At 37.8% G+C, this 21,863-nt stretch overlaps 2 protein-coding genes across 2 annotated transcripts in view; one reads left to right on the top strand and one right to left on the bottom strand.

The window, feature by feature from the left end:
- TERF1 (telomeric repeat binding factor 1) overlaps positions 1 to 2,838 on the top strand; it is a 43,198-nt gene extending 40,360 nt beyond the window's left edge. The window contains exon 10 of the mRNA XM_044004135.1: positions 1,638 to 2,838. Within this exon, the coding sequence (XP_043860070.1) occupies positions 1,638 to 1,814 (177 nt within the window). The 3' untranslated portion in view covers positions 1,815 to 2,838. The remainder of the gene's footprint in view (positions 1 to 1,637) is intronic.
- Positions 2,839 to 7,989: 5,151 nt separating this feature from the next.
- The window catches only part of SBSPON (somatomedin B and thrombospondin type 1 domain containing), a 54,688-nt gene continuing 40,814 nt past the window's right edge, over positions 7,990 to 21,863 (bottom strand). Inside the window, exon 5 of the mRNA XM_043976342.1 lies at positions 7,990 to 9,139. Within this exon, the coding sequence (XP_043832277.1) occupies positions 9,022 to 9,139 (118 nt within the window). The 3' untranslated portion in view covers positions 7,990 to 9,021. The remainder of the gene's footprint in view (positions 9,140 to 21,863) is intronic.

Below are 21,863 nucleotides of genomic sequence, written 5' to 3' on the forward strand. Positions count from 1 at the left end.
TGACTCATCACCATACAACATCAACACATTACTTTAAAAATGGGTTCTTGTTTAATTGATAGTTAATTCAGTTTGCTTTTCTTTCCTTTTAGTTTTAGTTATGGGGGTTCTGCTCATTGTTCAAGATATATCCTAATGGATAAGTTTTATGGGTAGTTCATTCAATCATCTGTTGTAGTTTCAACAACAGAAATTCTTTCTCCACTTGTTTTTTTCCAGTGTAGCTCGATGGCCAGAATTCATGAATGATTATTGATCTCTTTATGAGGCTTTGTTTTTATTCCAGGGGGTGGTGTAGCCTGCACAATGTCATTCATCCACAAATTGGAGCACCTGGAGGACATAGCCATCTCAAGGAGATATTTCTTTGATTTTTGATGTTATGATGTTTTCCAGGATGGTGCCAAACATTTATCAAGCATTAGTCTCCTTATCTTATGCTCTTCTTCATCTCAAAAGGTCATCAAGCAGTTAGCTCTGTTACATCTTTCAAGGAATCTTGTATGAGAGAGAGAGAGAGAGTGTGTGTGTGTGTGTGAGAGAGAGAGAGAGAGACAATTTAAGGCAACATTTTACACTATTGAATCAAATGCTTTTTTTATAACCAACAAACAATAAATCTATTAGGATATTGTGTTCTTTACACCTTTAGTTCTTTTCTGTCTGTAGAAGTCGGCTGTACAATATCATTTAAAAAAACAGACTTGCTCCCTTTTCATGCCTTTTTCACGAAATGCCATTGATTTATGTGTAGATTATTCTCATAAAAATGTCAGATTTTTTCCATGCCTCTAGAATCTTTCCCTTCTTTCAAAAGCTATAAGAATTCCTCTCTCCTTGCTTATTGGTCTCATGTAAAATAGTAAAGGGCTTTATAAAGTACTTACTGGCTCACTTCATTTGAGTATCATTCTAATAAGGTAATATTTTCATTTTCAGGTTAGCCACTTAGTTGTTTTTTTCCTGCCCGTAGTCACAGGCTGTATTACAGCACTGGCCACCTGTGTTTTGCAAATACGTTGGTTCTCCCAAGTCGAAATATATGTGAAGGAATTGTCATATATCTGAACTTATTGATAAGAAAGTAATTTAAAGAATATTCCATAATTTCTCTTTCTATCAGAATTAGCCACCTAGCTGAAGTGTGTGTATTGGTCACCTTAGGGATGAATAGTTTTAGTAACTAATCATAAGGTAATTATATCCTTCTGTGAAAAATGCAGTTTATCCTTTTTAAAAATGCAGTATACCAATAGTGATAAACCACTGGTGGTAATACTTTTTTTAATGTTTTCTGTTGATTAACAATCATAGACATTTCTGGGTTTTCTTTGCTATGCAAATTTTATCATATGAGGGGATAGGGGAAGGGAGGGAGGGAGAGAATTTTAAATGCAGATCTCTGAATTTTTTTTTTAATATACTTCTGCCATGGTCTTTGTTGATGATGGTAACAATCACAATTCTTTCAACAGTACTCTGCTGGAAGAATTATAGCATCCATACATTCAATCAAAAAGTTTTAAATCACCCAAAAAATTGAAATTGGACTGTAGTAGAACAACATAGAATCCACAAATATACATTTATACATTGCAAAAATCAAGTGTAAACTTACTTTCTCTTTTTGTCTGAAGGCCTGGAGTTGGGATGAAGACCAGAAACTGAAATCAGGGGTGAGAAAATATGGAGAGGGAAATTGGCAGAAAATTCTCTCAAGTTACAAATTCAGCAATCGAACAAATGTTATGTTAAAGGACAGGTGGCGCACTTTGAAGAGGTTAGAACATGTTTCTCCAGACAGTGATAACTGAATGTGTTTGTAAAAGGTGGGTTAAATAAGGAAAAGCATTTAGATCAATTGGTTTGTTTAAAACATTAGCAGTCAATGTTGTATTTTGAAATTTTAAAATGTTTTGGTGTGATAGTATATTTTTCTGTGAACAAAGTCATTAGACAGGCTTCTTAGTACTGTGTCTTTTTTTGAACCATGCCACATACTGTCATTTTGCTTGGTTTAATATAGAATAGTCTGGAAAAAAATCTACCAAACAGAATTTTAATATTTTGAGCATTTGAATAATAAATGTTCTGCTAAGATACACTTGCTTGGCTTTATGGCATCAGTGGGTCACTGTCAAAGCTTCACTGATAAAATCATAAATACACAGTGTTCATTCTATGCAGTGTATGTTTTCATATAAGGAGGAAGTTTGGAGATAATAAATTACATACCTAAAATAACATAATATTGGCTAATTTCCTTATATGACAGATTATTTTGACTTTGTTCTAATGGACTTTTAACTTAAATGTTAAGCTTGACTTTTGTAGTATTATATAGGAAAACATACATCATAAATATCAAGTTCTGTAATTTTGTTATTTAACATAGTACCAGCAAAGTGTATTAATTGTACTAGAAACACTTGAACTCTGATAGATCATATTAATGATTTTAATATCACTTAGGTGAAAGATGATTAAAGAACTCTTGGAATCAGCAGTGCTTGTTTTGTTCACCTCAAGCATTTTGTTCTTCATGTCTTGGACAAGGAATATCAAAGAATCACTTAATTGTTATGCATGAATGCATCAAGTTAGTAGGACTAACTAGACTGTTTTTCTTTGTTAAATTATCAAACTAAGAAAAAACATGTCAAATTTATTTATAACTCTAGATCTGCTTTGCAAGTATTAGAGATTAGAGTTTGTGGATTGAATATAAGAAAACATTGAAATAGTTGTGTCTGTGTCTTTTCCATTTATTATTTAAAAATTCAGTCGAACCTTTTGCTGTTGAAATTGTGTATTACTCAATAAAACCTCAAATCCTCATATTGTTGCCAAGTATTTGAATATGCACAAAATCAGATAGCTATTAGGACTCTTGTCTCATAGATAACCAACTCACTTTTTGACACCCTCTGCTTCAGTCATGCAGATAATAGTACAGCACAAGAGCTCATAACCTTTTTTTGTATCTTTAGCCCCTTGGGCAATTTGAAGCCTATTGGCTTGTCAGAATAATGTTTTTCCATGCATAAAACAACAAGCATTTATTAAGTGTTTGCTGTGTACCCAGCACTATGCTTAAGTATATTTGCTAATAATAAAATTCAAACCAAAAGACCATCGAGAAGCTTATGTTGTCATGGTCAAAGACAGTACACGAAAGGAAGCTGAAATGAGGGAACACACTCAAGTCAGGGCATCATATCAGAAGTATAGTCAGCAGTGTTTGGAGAAAGATAATTTGTTTGTAGTATGTGGAGTTTAAAGTACTGACAGGACAACTCCATATAAATACATGGGTGGATATGTAAAAACAAAAGAGTTCGGGCAATAGTTTGAGACTAGATAGATAGGTTTTTAATCATTTCCTTAGAGGTGACAATCACAGCTATGTGAATGAATGAGCTTGATAAAGGAGTAGAGGGGCTCTATCTAAGGATAGAGCCATATATCTCCCATAAGGGAGTCTCCACATGGATGTCCCTTTTCCATCTTAAAAATCAGAAGGTACAAAATAATCTGCTGTTCTACCACAAAAATCTGCCCCTGCCCCACCCACTATTTCTAAGGCAATGGCACCACCATACATCCCTCACCTAAGCTTGTAACCTCAATGTTACCTGACTCATCTCTCTCCCCCCAATCCAATCAAGAGCCAAATCCTGTTAATTACTACCTAGAAAATAATTCATATTCTCCTTTTATATTGATTTTATCACTGCCAACATTGTGATAATGATCCCATTTCTTCCATTCTCTCCATTGTCCAATCCATCCTTTAGAATAGTACCAATAATATTCACAGTAATAATAGTTAATACATGCAGTGCTCCATAGTCCATAAAGCACTTTACTTTTGGCATTTGATCCTCAGAACAGTTCTGTGAGGTAGTTACTCTAATCATTTTATAGATAGGGAAACTAAGGCTGTGCAGTTAAGTGACTTACCCAGCTCAGATATATTCTGAGGTTGGATTTCAACTCAGGTCTTCCTGACTTTTAAGATCAGTATGCTGTCCACTGTGCCACCTCGCTGCCTCTAGCCATGCATCATTATCACACAAGTCAGACCATGCTACTTCCCTGCTCAAATCCCTTTTCTCTAGAGTATGAAATACATCCTACAGTCTAATGTTGAGGACCTCTGCAGTTTCACTGTCATCTTATGTTTTCACCCTTATTTCATCCCTTCTGGGATTCTCTTCTAGATAAACTCAAGTAGCATTTGTTCTGTGATAGCCCACATCCATGTTTTTATGTATACCATTCTCCAAATATTAATAGCCTTCCTTCAACATCTCAGCCTGTTGGAGATCCATTTCTTCCTTTAAGACATAGCAGACGCAACCTTTTAAAATAAACCTTCACGTGGCACAGTGGATAAAGTACCGGCCTTGGATTCAGGAGTACCTGAGTTCAAATCCGACCCCAGACACGTGACACTTACTAGCTGTGTGACCCTGGGCAAGTCACTTAACCCCCATTGCCCTGCCAAAAAACAAACAAACAAATAAACAATAAAATAAACCTTCACTCATTTTATCTCCCCTCCAGAAAGTAAGTGCTCTCCATTTTCTTGAAGCATTTTAGGTCTGCCTTGCATCATGCTCTTTTGTGTACATGTCCCATCTCCCCCACTTCCCATTAAAGGCAGGGATTTGTTTTTTCCCCTCTTGATTTCCTAGCAATTTTGAATGTTATCCAATAAGCTAATAAACTGCATACCCCTCAACCCAGCAATGCCACTACTGGGTCTACCCCAAAGAGACCAAAGAAAGAGTGAAAAGGACCCACCCATATGTACAGAAATATTTATAACAGCTCTTTTTGTGGGGACAAAGAATTGGAAATTGAGGAGATGCCCATTATTTGGGGAATGACTGAATAAGTTATGGTATATATGATGTGATGGAATACTAAGGTACTGTAAGAAATTATGAAGGGGGGGGGGGTGGTTTCAGAAAAACCTGAGAGGATTTGTATGAAATGATGCAAAGTGAAGTAAACAAAACCAGATCAATTTATACAGTAAAGATATTGGAAAGACAATCATCTCATCTCTGAAAAACTTGGGAACTCTGATTTCTTTGTTGTTTGTCCTTTGTTCTCTAAGAGGACTAATGACATCAGAAGGGTGATGTCTTGCAAGAAGTGACTTTGCTGGGCAAAGTCATCTGCCTCACTCCTCCAGAGTCATCTGAGTCCAGTGGTAAGACATAGGTCAAGATGACTGGTGATGATCAGATGGAACTGTGAGCAATATAATACAATGACCAATCCCAATTTCAAAGAACTCATGATGAAACATGCTATCTTTTTCTTGCTTTTTTTTGGGGGGGGGACATGAATAATGGGGAAATTTCTTTTCCATAACTACATATTGGTAATGGACTTTTTTTTTCCTTGTCAATAGGCAGGGGTGGAAGGAGAGAAAATTTGGAACTACAAATAAAATTGAATTTTTTAAAAAGTAGAAGGATGAGGTAGGGGTTGCTAGGCATAATGCCGGAAAATAGTACCAGTTTGTTATGCTCTTATCCACACAAATGCTATTGTTGATGAAAGGTCAATTTAGTTGTCTCAGGATATTAGGGAGATTATGTAGTTAAAAAAAAAAATTACTTGGGTAGATAGGTGCCCCAGGGAATAGAACACAAGACCTGGAGTCAGGAAGATCTGAGTTCAAATGTGACATCGGACATTTACTAGCTGTGTGACTCTGGGCAAATATTTGCCACAGTTGCTCATCTCTAAAATGGGGGTATACTAGAGAAGGAAATGGCAAACCATTCCAGTTTCCTTACCAAGAAAACACCATAGGATCGCAAAAAGTCAGATATGACTGAAAACAACAAAACAAGGACAACACAGAACACCAGTTTGAGATGTCCACTCAGCATAATGTAATTTTCTTCTTTATTTCTATTTATATTGACAGCTATATGGCACAGTAGAGAGAGTACTGCACCTGGAGTCAGGAAGACCTGACCTGAGACCTAACTTCAAATCCAGCCTCGGACACTTGTTAGTTGTGTGATCCTGGGCAAGTCACTTAACCTCCGTCTTCCTCAGTTTCCTCAACTATAAAACAGTACCAACCTCACAGAGTTGATGTGGTGATCAAATGAAATGATTTGTAAGCATTTCCCATAGTCCTGGCACATAGAATGCTCTTAATAAATGATTATGCCTTTCCCTTTAGATTGTCTGTTTTAACATGATTGCAGTTTCTACCTTTTTTTTTGATTCACCCAGTGCATGGTAAATTTTGTTCTAGCCTCTCATTTTTAGTCAGTATATTTTTTTGAGGGTGGTTTGTTTCTTGTAAGCAATATAATATGAAGTTTTGTCTTTTCTACGGTCACCTGCTTTTGTTTTATTGCATTAATCCACTTATATTTCAAATTATGTGATAGGTTTATATTTTCCCCCATTTGTTTCTAGTATTGGGGTGTTTTTTCCCCAAATCAGAATTTTTTTCCCTCTTCTTGTCTCCATGATTATTTTTGTTTAATCTAGGCAACTCTCTTCTCAAAGGTTCTCTCGCTTTCACCCTCAAACTCATCCTCTCCGATTTGTCAACTCTTTCCCAATTTTACTTTTTGTTAATTCCCCCTTTTGTTATATGATTCTTTCCTTTTTATTTTTCCCTGTTTAATTAAATGATTAATTCAAAATTCCTCTCATGTATTTTTAGTCTTTCTTGTTTTTCTGTGCCTTTTAAAAAATTATTTCTTCTGTTTTTACCTCTTCTAATTTTTTCCCAAGATCCTTCTCTTCCCTGCTCCCCCCAGCCATCTCCTATAACAGTATTTTTAAAGGAGAAAAAGTAGAAAATCCTAATCAATGCATCTTAAAAGCCTGAAAATTATGCAGTGTTCCTTACTCAAGGACCTTACACCTCTGCAAAAGAATGAGGGGAGGTGTCTTCTTATACTTGCTCTTGAGAGCCATGCTTTTTCTTTGGAATTCTGTAACATTCACTTTAAATTGTTTTGTAGTTCTTTTTCCATTTACATTGTTGTAGCCAGTGTATATTTTATGCAGCTTACTTCACTCTGCATCAGTTCATGTAAATATTTCTATTCTTTGTATTCATCATTCTGAATATTTCTTACAACATAATATTCCGTTATATTCATGTACCACAATTTGTGTAGCCATTCCCCAAAAGATAGGCATTTTCTTCACCTTTTCTAAAGATTTTCTTTGCTTTGTTCTCTTTCTTTCCCTTTCTGTCCTTCAAGGTAGGTCCTATTAACCCCATTTTGAAAATTGAGGAAAACTGGGTTAAGAGTCTTGCCAAGGACACATAGCTAGTTTCTGAGGCTGCATTTGAACTGAGCTCCTAACTCCATATTTAATGCTCTGGACTATGCCACTTATTTGCAGTCAAAAGGTTCCCTTCTCCCTCAAATTCTAATTCTTATGTTATATTCTTTCTAGAAATATTAATTTTACAGCTGAACAAATTGGATCTTGGAGAAATGCTTGGCCCAAGGTCAGAGTAAGAGTTTTCACTTTTTTTTTTTTGTCAGACCCCTTTATGGTTATTTGGTGAAGTCTATGGACCCCTTTTCAGAATCACATTTCTAAATGCATAAAATAAAATGCATAGGATTGCAAAGAAAACCAATTATACTGAAATACAGTTACTAAAATACTAAGTGCAGAGACCTAAGGATAAGAATCCCGATCAGGGTAGTCACTAGAAGAGTCCAAAACTTTAATATCATGCCACCTTACTCTGTGGACTTATGTCATTTAACCTCTTCATATGCCGTTTTCCAGGCAGTATTTACTTCCCTGTGTACATGTTGTAGATCCTTTTTGAAGGAATTTTTTTGTAGCCTCAACTCCCCCACCACATGTCCTGACAAACAGGTGCCTAATACATTTTTTTTTTTTTGGTGAGGCAATTGGGGTTAAGTGACTTGCCCAGGGTCACACAGCTAGTAAGTGTTAAGTGTCTGAGGCCGGATTTGAACTCAGGTCTTCCTGAATCCAGGGCCGGTGCTCTATCCACTGTGCCACCTAGCTACCCCCTAATACGTTTTTAACTGACCTGAGTAAAAGAGAAATATTTTACCACTTTGTTTTGATGTAATATAAATAGTAAGTGGGCTATTAGCCTACTGCAGCCTCAAATTCTTCTCTCTTCTCATTCCCCCCCCCAAAAAAACATGCACAAGAAACAAAAGTAGTATTTTTATTTCATCTTTTAAACAGGAGAAATTTTTAAAGATAAAGCAATCACATTGTTAAACAACATCCCATGGTTTAAAATTCTCCCCTTAATTCTGAGATATTTTTGAGGCACTTAATTCTTACACTTGAAATGTTTCTTGGATGTTAATGGAATAAATTCTCCAACAGACATAATTACTCCACTCCTAAGTTTTCTTCATGACTCAATATTAAAAGTAAATTATATTGACCCTTAAATTAACATGGGATTGTTCTTGTCTACCAAAATCATTAGTATCCATTTACTTCCTCCAACAGAAACTTTAGCAGAGCAGTAAATGTTGTTATAAAGTGCTTCTGAAAGATTAAATAACTTATCCTGTCTGAAAAGTTTTTGAGAATAAGGACCAATACTCAGGAAATATTCCTAACTATTTAGGAAGCTCAAAGGAGATTTTTGACATGGAAAAAAATCCTAACATGACTTGAAGTATAAAGACCCTTGTTGGATGTGGGACAATACCTTCAATGCAATATAATTATATGTCATGTGTGTCTCTGACTTCTCACCAAGATAGAAGTGACCTAGTATAGACAAATCTCAACTACACTGAACCATAGCAGTCATGTAGATAGTCACCTACTTTGAGACATGGATTTTCTGCCACATTTCCCTTCTTTATTCCTTTATTTTCTTCAAAGCATGACAATTAAATGTTTAGCACACACAGCAGGTAATTTTTTTTAGGATTTGTGAAATGTGTTAAATGTTCCTTATGATATTAAAAATATTCACAATTTTTTTTAATTGCTTAAGCTCTAAATAAAAATGAAACTGTGCACAGCTGGACAGGAGCAATGATCCACTCGCCGAACTTTTTTCCACGTTCCTTGACATCGAGGATTACCAATAGCTTGCCAATGAAGAGTTTGATTTCTGAAACAGTATTTTTTAAAATATGTCACTAAACGAGATAAAATTTGATGTCAGTGAATTTACATTACTTGCAAAGTTGATTATTTTTGTTAATTGAGAGCTGACTTTTTAAACATCCACATATAGATTTTATGGTTTGTGGTATAGCTAGGGAAAAAACACTTATTCCATGACTGACTTCTCCATACCTCTTAGTACATTCTTTGGCTACTTCATTCTACCAAATCCGAGAGTTGGATACAGGGAAATAAAATTAATGTTAGTAGAAGCCTAAACAAAACATTAGCTTATTTTTTAAGTTGATTTGGTTGGGGCTGTTTACTTTGAGGGCTGAGGAGGGAGAAAGCAATGGACCAGTGAGTGTGGCATGCATGGCTTCATTCAGGCCAGAACATCCCAGGACTTTAGGCCTAAGGCTTCTTTGGCACTCAGTTCTAAGCCATTACAAAGGGCCCCAAAGAACCACCACTATAAATTTCAAAGATCCAGAAGGATCTAACTCTAGGAGGTGTTGTAGGCAGTCCAGACCTGGGTTAAATTCAAGCTCAGCCACCAAGCAGAGCAAAGAACAAAGCTTGGTCCTAACACAAGCTCCAGTTCAGTAACTAAGGCTGAAGACATCAGTAAACTGAAGAAAATAAAGATCACTTTAAAGAATTATAATAAATGCCAAAATACCTAAAGATACTTGAAAATCCAACCTAGAAGGAAAGTGACTTACTAACAACTGAAAGCAGAGACTCAGGAAAAAATATCTATAATGACTACACGAATACCTAGAAGAAATAAAGCAGGACAGAAACATGAAATAAAATCTCAAAAAAAGAATAGGAAGGGGGCAGCTAGGTGGAGCAGTGGATAGAGCACCGGCCCTGGATTCGGGAGGACCAGAGTTCAAGTCTAGCCTTAGACACTTGACACTTACTAGCTGTGTGACCCTGGGCAAGTCACTTAACCCTCATTGCCCTGAAAAAAAAAACCCACAAAAACAAAAAAAGAATAGGAAGGAAAATGCTTGAAGAGAAAATAATATAATCCAAGTAATGAACTCCCTGAAAATTAGAATTGACTGAACAAAATCAATGACTCCATGAGACAGTAAGAAATAGAACAAGGTTTAAGACTGAAAAATTAAGGGGGCAGCTAGGTGGCATAGTAGATAAAGCACCGGCCTTAGATTCAGGAGGACCTGAGTTCAAATCCAGCCTCAGACACAACACTAGCTATGTGACCCTAAGCAAGTCACTTAACCTCATTCATTGCCCCTCAAAAAAAGACTGAAAAATTAGAACATATATATGATGTAAAAACAACTCAGCTGGAAGTCTCATCAGTCAGATGATTTCAGAATCATTGGACTAACCTAAAAACTGATTTTTTAATGAAACCTTGGACATTGTATTTTAAGAAATTATGAATGACAAAACTGTCCAGCTCTATTATACCCAGAAGCCAAAGTGAAAATAGACTATACCTATCACTTCCTTAAAGAATTCCCAAAAGGAAAAGTCTCAGGAATGTCAGCAAAAATCTTACCACATTACAAAAAACAAAAACACAACTACAGCATGCAGAAAGAAGTTTAGGTCCAGAAAAATCACAGGATCACAAAAGTAGTAGTACCTACTATACATAGTAGGAAATACTGAAATAAAACACTGCCAAAGAGATGGAACCAAGATGGTGGAGTAACAAAATAAGAAGCAGTATGGTGAACTCCCCCTACCCTCCCCCGCCCCAAAAAAGAAAAAACAAACAAAAATCTCCAAGAGGATATAAAAAATATACCAGATCAAATTCTGATGGAGAAATCCATGAGTCATTTTTCCAGTCCAGGTATGTATAGGAAAACAAAGAGTGTAGATACTGGGGAATGTATCTGTCCAGAAGTAGTGTGTAAGAAGCATTCCAGTACTGGGAGAGACAGTGCACCAGAGCAAAAAGAGATCCCACACCCCTACTGGACACTTCAACATGAACAGGTGCCAAGTAGCAGCTTTGTTGCTCACTATGAAGTGCCTGGTCACAGATCCAAAATGGACTGAAACAATCTTGCTCCTAAAAGCCCAAACCAAGAAATACATGCAGCAGCAAGCAGCAATGGTACAGCTCAAAGCCCAGAGGTAGAACAATGCCTTAGTTCCAGCTTCTAGCCCATTCTGAAGCCTACAGAAGAATAACCAAACCAGTATTCCTAAACCAAAGGGAAGTTCTCAATTATGTTATTCTGAACCAGTAGAACTTCCCAGATGTTTAAGTCAAGCAGCAATATATTGTTACTCAGAATTAAACTCAAGTCAAGAACTTGCAGAACTCAGATGGGAGAGTTGTTCGTTGGCTAGTTGGTTGGTTATTATCTTTCATTCTCAAAGATGACCAAAATTACATGACTATGTTGTAGTCAAGGTACAGTGTGTCCGACTGTTACTGATCAGACCAGTATGAGCTTGGAAAGCTCTATCACAGGTCAGGCACAAAGACTCCACATGAACATTTGGAGTGGAAAAGTCTCCGGATTTGTGCAGCTCATATTTCTATTGAGCTACTGGAATTCTGCTTTCCTCATAGAGCAGAGTGGCTTCTTTGATGTGGGCATGCCATGTCGGGTGGTCCTTCGCTAGAATCTCCCATGTCATACAATCAGTTCCAAAGTTCTTCAGAAAGACTTTGAGAATGTCATTATGTCACTTCTGACTTCCATGAGATTGCTTGTCTTGTGTGAGTTCTCTGTAAAATAGTCTTTTAGGCAAACTTGTTTGGCATTCGAAGAACATATCCATCCCATCAGTCTCGCTTTTTGAAAAAGAATTTGAATGCTTGGCAGTTTACCTTAAGAAGAAAGCAACAGGGGGCAGCTAGGTGGCGCAGTGGATAAAGCACCGGCCCTGGATTCAGGAGGACCTGAGTTCAAATCCGGCCTCAGACACTTGACACTTACTAGCTATGTGACCTTGGGCAAGTCACTTAACCCCCATTGCCCCACCAAAAAAAAAGAAGAAAGCAACAGTTAACTCCATCAAAAATAAAGTGCAGGTGAAGCTTACAGAGATGTAGGAATTCTTAGCTCAGTAAGAAGGCAGATGAAATTCAGTTTTCTGCTGATCATAACAAACCAAAGCACTTTTACAATGCCCTGAAGGCTCTCTTAGAGATATATGAATTATCTTGCTGGTAAACCCTGTGGAGTTCTCATTTTTCATTTAGCAGCTTCTGAATTTATCATTTTTATCAAAATAATCTTGATGTTTGCAAATGTTCTGTCCCAGCTGAGTAAATGCAGTGCTGTATACCAAATCTCTGCAAACTATCCACTCCTTTTCTGCTTCACTCTTGCCAACCATGTATTGGCTCAGCTTTCCCTCCGAGTTAGCAACTTGTACATACTTTTACTAGTGTTTTCCTTGGGAAAAGTACTCTAACCTGTTGACGTTAGTCATTTTGTCTTGGGGCTGCTACTTTTATTGAATGCAAATTTTTAGCTTGGAGAGGATAAGTTTGTGTTCAGCCCAGCATGCTGTGCCACACATTGCCTTTGTCACAGTCTCACATCCTGTCTCTTCTCCCTACAGTGACATGGTCTATTAAATCCAGTGTTTGCTGTGAAGGTGTATCCATGAAGTTTTATTACATATAGGTAAATGGAAGATATTATTAGTGATGAGAAGGTCAAGAGATGCGTACATATTCAATAATAGGTAACCATTGTTGTCGCTGTATCCAACTCCATCCCTCCTTCCTGCCATGTCTGGTAGTCTGTGTGTACTCTTGCATTAAAGTCACCCAAAATTATAAGCTTATCCTCTTTTGACACATTGATGATGAAATCATCTCCAGGTCTTCATAAAATATTTCTTTGGCTTCATTAGGTTTATCATGGTGGGAGTATACACACTGATGATGGTAGTGTGGTATTTCCTGCAAGTGGCAATCACATTGTCATGAATCTGTCATTGACTCCTCTTGGTAGGCATACCTCTTGGTAAGCTTGTTGGCAAGATTAGTTTTGATCACGAAACCTACACCATCTCTTCCAAAATAATGTGTATCCAGCTCCAACTTGGATCCAGCCTTCATTTGCCAGCCTTGTTTCATTCAGGGCTACTATTTGGATGTGATAACTGCTGAGTTCTCTCACAAGAGCTGTTTCATCATTAAGGTCTACTGGATTTTATGTTTTCTATAAGCATGTATACATTCATTGTACCAATGGCAAGTGGAATTATCTTTGCAAAAGTTCTTATACATTTTTTTGTGTGTTTTGACCTCAGGGTGGGATCTCCATCTGCCACAACAAGCCAGCCAGGATTGGGTGAAGCAGACAATTTTTAGGGCATTTTTTCTAGCTCCTTTCTCATGCCAGGAGATAAGCAGTGCCATCCTTAAAAAAAGACTGCTCAGAGGGGCAGCTAGATGGCACAGTGGATAAAGCACTGGCCTTGGATTCAGGAGTACCTGAGTTCAAATCCAGCCTCAGACACTTGACACTAGCTGTGTGACACTGGGCAAGTCACTTAACCCTCATTGCCCTGTTAAAAAAATAAAATTTAATTAAAAAAAAAAAAGAAGACTGCTCAGGGGGCAGCTAGGTGGCACAGTGGATACAGCACCAGCCCTGGAATCAGGAGGACCTGAGTTCAAATCCGGCCTCAGACCCTTGAAACTTGCTGGCTGTGTGACCCTGGGCAAGTCACTTAACCCCAACTGCCTCAACACACACACACACACACACACACAAGACTGCTCAGACAGCCAAGGTGCTACTGAATCCCATGGCTGCTTCAGTCCAGTGAGAAGATGACCCTATGGCCAGAGCCATCTATATGCACTAGAGGGTAGGGACTAGAGCTCCCAGTGTAACCTCACCTGTTGCTTTGTCACATGCCTGTCACCACAGGACTTTGAGGTAGGTAAAATGGTATTGGGTGATATCTTTTGATTTGTGCATAAATTGGATTTAGGTGAGGCAGATTTGCATAAAGTCATCAGCCTCACTCTCTTCCAAATCCAGTGGAAAAACAAAAGTGAAGATAACTGATGATGCCTAGGATGCAATGGATGGCTTTGGTGTCTTCATTGTCTAACCAAGCTCTTCTTTAGCCATCTTCATGACCATTGGAACAAATTCTCATCGGCCCCCTTCTTTTACCCCAACTCCCCAATGTTTGAGGCCTCTCAGTTACCCTGAACCTGGTTTAGCCCATCTGCTAAATAGATAAACCATCTGTTTATACCAGTGTGACAGCTGCACATGCTACAGTTTCTTGGAACCACAGGTGAAATTGGGTGAATCAGATGGTCACCAAAGGTAGAAAGCAGCCCTGAAAAAAGTCTCAGAAGACCTCACACCAGAACTCTTCCCTGAACATACCCTATGCCCAGATGGGAGATAGTGGAAGTGAGGCTGGAGGGTCAGCAATCAGATTTTTCCATTGATCAGACCACTTTGGGAGCACTGAAAGCTTGCAGGTCCCCAACCTGTCCCTGAGATCCCAAAATTATATAACACTCAGAATCCTAAGAAAGAAGCAACAAAAGCAGCCCACACCTTCCCTCCAAAAGACAGACCTCAGCCCTAATATCAAGTGTGAAGTCAGAAAGCAGGCTAGAAGAATGAGCAAAAAGAAAAATCCCATGAAAAGCTATTATAGTGTCCAGCACATTTGAGACACAAACTCAGAAAAAGAATTACTCCAAAACTTCTACAAGCAAAGCCTCAGAGGAAAATCTCAGCCCAGGCAAAGATTCAGCTAGAATTCCTAGAAGAGATAAAGCAAAAGGATGAGGGGTTTTTTTTAAGCTTAAAGTGTCTTTATAAATTGAATGACAGCATGAGAGGTAGGAATGGAAAAAGAAATGTTGTGAAAGAAAAAATTGGAAAGAGAATTAACAGTTTGGCACAAAGAGGTACAAAACCTTGCCCAAGAAACAAACTCCCTGAAAATTAGAATGAACCAAATGGAAATCAATGACTCCATGAGACAACAATAAGCACTAAAACAAAATCAAAAGATTGAAAACCTAGAACAAAATGTAATGTATCTCATAGCAAAAACAAGTGGCCTGGAAAGAAGGAGAAAAAAATTAAGAATCATCAGACAACCTGATTGCAGGTACTCCAAAATAAAAAGTTATATTGGAATAAAAAAATTATATTGGAAGTAATCTTAAAAGAAAGGTGCCCAGATCCCTTAGAACCAGAGGCAAAGTAGAAAGCAAGAATCCACTGGTTGGTATCCTTCATTCTCAAAGAGAACCAAAACAACATCACTAAGTTAGTCAAGTTACAATTTGTCCAACTGTCAGTGATCAGACCAGAGAAGGCTCTACCTACCACAGGTTGGTCACAAATAGTACATGTGAACATTTGGGGGTGGAGCCTCTAAATTTATGCATCTCGTTTCTTTTGAGCTATGACAATTCTGCTTTGCTTATAGAGCACACTGACTTCTTTGATACTGGCATGTCATGCTGGGCAGTCCTTCACCAGCATCTCCCATGTCACGCAATCAATTCCAAAGTTCTTCAGAGAGACTTTGAGAGTGTCCTTGTATTGCTTCTTCTGACCACCATCTGGATGTTTGCTTTCTGTGAGTTTTCTGTAAAACAGTCTTTTAGGCAAAAATACATTTGACATTTGAACAGCATGGTCAGTTCATTGAAGTTGCACTCTTTGAAGAAGAGTTTGAATACTTGGCAGTTTAGGACATCATCCTGGAGAGATGAGCCAAACACTTCCATAGTGTTCTCAACAGACAATCATCAATCAGTGTTGAAACCAATAATTGTACACTTCTGTTTGAAGTCACTCCCTCTCTAGCCAAATTTCCAACTGAAGAAGAGGTTTTAATGCTATTTGGCTCCTTTTGTGTGGCAAAGCTTCTGAGGTTGATTCTATTCCAGCTGAGATTTACAGGGTGAGAGGTCTATTGTTCATACAAAAGATGACTGAAATTTCCCCAGTTATATGGCAAGAGGAGATTATCCCCCAGGACTTCAAAGATGCCTCCATTGTCCATCCCTATAAAGGTATAGGAAATAGGTTGTCCTGTGACATCTATCACTGTGGGGGTCTCTCTTAGTCATTGATGGCAAGATTATTGCTGAAATCTTCCTTAATAAGTTGATCCTTCACCTGGAAGGTAGTAATCTGCCTGAGAGCTGGTGTGGCTTCAAAAAGGGCCAAGGAACAGATGATATGGTATTTGTTGCTCAACAACTCCAGGAGAAAGGCCAGGAGCAGAACAGAGGCCTGTACATAATGTTCATCAGTCTGATCAATTCACTAGTCATCTCTTGAAAGAAGTGCCATAATTCAAATTTCCAGAAATATCATAACCAAAATCCAGAGCTTCCTGGTCAAAGAAAACATACTGTAAGCAGGGAAAAAGAAAGAATTCTTTCTAGTAACATGGACTCATGGTCAGAGAATCACACAAAATTTGGCAGCCACCACTATAAAAGAGTAGAGAGCTTGTGATACACCATTCCAGAAAGCAAAGACTCTAGGTTTACAGTCAAGAATAATTTACCTAGGGAAACAATATAATACTACAGGAGGAAAAAATGATAATGAAATAAATCACTTTCAAGCTTTCCTGATGAAAAGAACAACCACATAGGAATTGTGAGTTCAAACACAGATGAACAATCATAAGAGACTATAAAAGGATAAACTTCTTACATTCAAATATAAGGAGATGATATGTGTGCTGTCTGAACCCAATCAACATTAGGTCATAGAGGAAATAAAGTTAGACAAGGCCTGAAAATGGTTCTGTTATGTCTTCATCTTAAGAGAATGGAAACAGAGGGGAAGAGGAGTACATGAGGGGAGGAGTGGAGAGGGAAAAGAACTTTAGGGAAAATTATCTTACCAATCACAGTGTACAAGCAGACATCTATACAAACAAGGAGGAAAAGGTGCAGCTGACACTTGAACCTTACTCTCATCTGAACTGATCAAAGGAGGGAATAAGAATATAGACACAGTTGGATATAGAAATACAATTCACCCAACAGCAAAATAGGAAAGAATTAGGGACAGGTGAAGGGGAGAAGGGGGAATAAGAAGGAATATATATTAAAATAGGGATTAGTCATAAGCAAAATAAGCTCTAAAGAAGAACAAAAATATCTATACCTCTTTTTGAAGTGATGAATAGGAATGGGGGAGAGTGCCCATAAATTGAGGAATGGCTGGAAAGATGATATATGATATGGTAAGTGTTAAAGAATACTACTGCAACCTATGAAATGATGAAGGGGATGCTTTAGTGAGCAGGACCAGAGAAGAACACATTAGATAATGATAATGTGGCAAAGACAAACAAATTTTTAAAGAATTAGAGACTCTGATCAGCATAACTAATTCTAGATGAAGGCTACTCACCTCCTGATAGAGAAGTGAAGAACTCTCTGCAGAATGAGATTGTTATTTTGATGTGGCCATTGCAGAAATGATTTGCTTATACATATTTGTAATATGTGTATGGTGGTGGAGAGAGAAAAAAATACAGTACTGCAAAAGGCAAAAGATAACTTACCACCAGAAGCAGCTCATGCTGCAAAGCTCAATATAATCCTAAAGGGGAGGAGGGTGGGGCGGGGAATGGACCTTTAATGGAATGGAGGATTTTCAGGCATTCCTGATAAAAAAGGCCAGAAGTGACTAAGAACTGTGAAATAAAAATATAAGAATCAAACAAAACCTAGAAAGGTGAATTTATTTGAACAATAGGAAAAGGCTGTAAAATTATCAGGGCTAAATAACATTCTAAAAGTAGGAGAGGAAACAATTTTTTTCCTTCAGAATTCTTGTTTTCAAAGGGTAATAATAGTTAAATAAGGAAAAGGAAGGACCTTGGGAGTCTCCCCTAACAGTGTCTTCCATTCAAGGCATCCTGAAAAATGCCATAATATCTCTTGGATGATTACTCACCCACTCCCCATTACTAACATTAAGTAAGGCATAAAACAGGGAGACGTGCTGGCCCAAAGTTCCAGACACTGACATGTTGGATGCCCAGGGCATAGTCACAAAATGAAGAATTTTCAATAGATGATGAGGCCCTCCAGATCCTGTATACAAATGACATTGGGATGATTGCACTGAGCCCTGTAACACAGCCAGGCTTCCAGACAAAATCCATAATCAATCAAGAGTTCAACACATTCATTTATATAGGAAAAAACCAAATGGATGAAGAATGCCTGTTGCTCACACTATGATAGGTAGTTGGAGGGACAACACAGAACATATATTTTGTTGAAACATTGTAAATAAGTCCTAGAATTAAAGAGGAAAAGAGAAAATGTATTGGGTTGCCTTTGGAAAGCTTCCTGAAAAAGGTTCTTAACATTCTTCAAGTGAGAAGCAGTTAGAAGTCAGGTCAAGTCTTATTTCTGACATACTACTTCTGTGACTCTGGGCAAGTCACTTAATCTTTCTCAGTGCCCCAGACACATCCTCTAAATATATAAATTGCAAATGAACTGCTGACCTGCACTAGTGGTGAGAATTTCCACACTTTGAATTCCTTATGGTGAAGAAATAATAGATCAGGACCTCTGTCTTTTCTTCTACTCACATCACCCCCAAAATTCTTCCTGTGAGATGGTACAACTGTTATTAGTGAAATTTGTTTTAGTCATTTTTTAGCCTTGTTGGACTCTTCATGACACCTTTTGGGATTTTCTTGGCAGAGATACTGGAGTGGTTTGCCATTTTCTTTCTCCAGCTCATTTTCCAGATGAGGAACTGAAGCAAAGAGTGTTGTGACTTGCCCAGGGTCACAGAGCTAGCAAGTATCTGGGGTCATATTTGAACTTGGGTCCTTCTGACTCCAGGTCCAGCAATCTATCCACTGGGCCAAACTGCCTCCACAGCCAATATTTCTCGATCTATAATGCAAAGTTTTAAATTATTCCCTTAATTAGAATGTGTGAGATGGTCTATAAAAGGGGAAGGGATTTGTTATTTCTCACAGGGTTAAATTACAGATCTTGTATGTTCCCTTATAACACTACAATTTTATAATAAAAAAAGTAATGAAAAGTGTAACACTATAATTTCATAATAAGAAAGTAATGAAAACAAAACCAGATTATTAAAAATATAAATTTTTAAAAGTCACTAGCTCCTCAGTTCCTCAGCCAGAAGCTAGGATATTTTATGAATAAAAGTCAAATTAAAATATATTTTAAATTATTTTAAACTCCAAATGCAAATGAGATATTCTGAAAGATATTAAATCTAAATATACCTCTTTGAAATAGATACCCTATGTATCTATTTCATGGGCTGCTTTAAGTGCCTAGTAAAACTTAATCAAGTTATTGAATAAAACAATGTAGAAATAATGATTGACTAAAAAGAACTTGGGAGAAGTTCACACCATGCTTTAAAAATGCTTTTTTTAAGTCAATTTTTTAACTAGTTCTGCCTGACACTCTTAAAAGCAGATTATAGCCTTGAAATGAAATGGCTTTGTCCACTGGTTCTGCTCTTTAAGCTTTTGAAACAATTATCAGATGTAGCTCTGGTTAAGAGTATAAAGTACTGGGCTAAGTTGCCAGATTGATAAAACATTAGGCAGGTTCAGGTTTTTTGAAGCAATGAACTACTGCCCTAAATTTATGTCATAAAATCTATGATTGTATCAAAGTTGAAATGCGCCATACAGAAATTCCACTGTTGGTCCCTCTATTCATCTCCCTAGAAGCCTTTAGAATGGACTCATTCATATTAGGATACTCTATAAATTACCTGAACCCAGGATGAGGGCTATATTTCCACTCCAATCTAGACCAGAAAAATTAGATGCTTCCAGTTCTAGAGGCTCAAGGTAATGGCTATTTTCAAATTCTCTTTTCTTCACAAACTACCCACAACCTAACCTGTCCCCTCCCTCTAAGCAGAGGAACTTATATTTTGCAGGAAAAACTGAGTCTCTCCATTATAAGCTCTCATTCTCTTCCCCAAGACTACAGGTCAAATCAACTCACTAACCACACCCTCCTTTGCTTCAGTCTCAAATGATGGGTCCTTCTTGCAAATGGCAACCCCTTGACTTATGCCCTTCATACTATCCCCTCCAATTTTCTCTAGGAGTTTGTCCCTTTGATGATCATCTCTCCCTAATTTTCAACTTTTTATCCACTGGTTTCTGTCTTCTTCCTTCAGACATTTCCACATCTTTTCCATCCTTCAAAAACTGTCAAGCTATCGTCCTTTTTTTTTTTACGCCCAAATGCCTAGAGTCATCTACATTTGTTGCCTTCATTTCCTCAGCTCCATGCTATCCAGCTTCCAATTCTACCACTTTGCTAGAGTCTTTACTGATAGATGTTATGATCTGTCTTTTCTTATACCTCATCCCTGGGTTTTTGTGACATGGCTCGTGCTTGCACTCCGCCTGTCTATCCATTTTTTATTCAAGTTTTCTTATACAAAATGACTTATATGGAAATGTTATACATAATTGCACAAGTATAACCTATAGCTGATTGCTTACCACCTCAGGGAGGGGGAAGGGGAAGGATAGAATTTGAAACACAAAACTTTAAATAACAATGTTTATTATCCAAAAAAATGTCATCTAAGTCAATAAAAACTTATTAAGGGGGCAGCTAGGTGGCACCAGCCCTGGATTCAGGTGGTCCTGAGTTCAAATCCAGCCTCAGACACTTTACACTTACTAGCTGTGTGACCCTGGGCAAGTCACTTGCCTCACCAAAAAAAAAAAAAAAGAAGAAGAATTTATTAAGTACTTACTATGTGCCTAGCAGTTAGGTGCTACAGTGGATAGAGTACCAAGCCTCAAGTCAGGAAGACTCATCTTCCAGACACAAAGTTCCAGAGGGAGCCTCAGACACATAGTAGCTTTGTGACCCTGGGCAAGTCACTTCACCCTGTTTGTTTCAGTTTCCTCATCTGTAAAATGAGCTGGAGAAGGAATTGGCAAACCACTCCAGGATCTCTGCCAAGAAAACTCCAAATGGGCTTATGAAAAGTTGGACACAACTCAAAAATGACAACAGTGTGGTAGGCACTATGCTAAGTACAAAGGATATTAAGAAAGACAGAAACACAGTCCCTACCCTCAAGGAGCTCACACATATACAGCATAGATACAACATAGAGCATTGATATGTTTGTATATGCAGCACACAAGGAAGCATACATCTCAGTGTAAGGCACTGAGTAAAAGACAGAGATGGGGAGGGAAAGGACTACAGAAGGTGAGATTTGATTTGAGTCTTGAAGGAAACTAGGAGGTAGAGGCAAGGAGGGAGAACATCTAGTCATGGGGGTCAAATTAAACAGCACAGAGTCAGGAAAAAGTCATGTATGAAGAACAGCAAAGAGACCAGTGTAACTGGATTGTAGACTATGTGGAGGAGAGTAACATGCAAGAAAATGGTGAAGGAAGGAAAGAGAAAGGCAGTGATGGGATTGAAAAGCCAAACAGGAATTTCTATTTGATCCTGGAGGTAACAGGGAGCAACTGAAATTTATTGGGTGGGAAGGGAAGTTGACATGTTCAGACTCAGGCTTTAGGAAAATCACATTGTTTACTAATTTACTGCAACAGTCTAAGCATGAAGTGATGAGGGCCTCTGTACTAGGGCAATAGCTGTGTAAGAGAAAAGGATGTAAACTAGAGATATTGTAAAGGTAAAAACAAGAAGACTTGGCAATGGACTGTTGATGTGGGGCAAGTGC

The sequence above is a fragment of the Dromiciops gliroides genome, chromosome 1, assembly GCF_019393635.1.
Source record: "Dromiciops gliroides isolate mDroGli1 chromosome 1, mDroGli1.pri, whole genome shotgun sequence".
Lineage (NCBI taxonomy): Eukaryota > Metazoa > Chordata > Mammalia > Microbiotheria > Microbiotheriidae > Dromiciops > Dromiciops gliroides.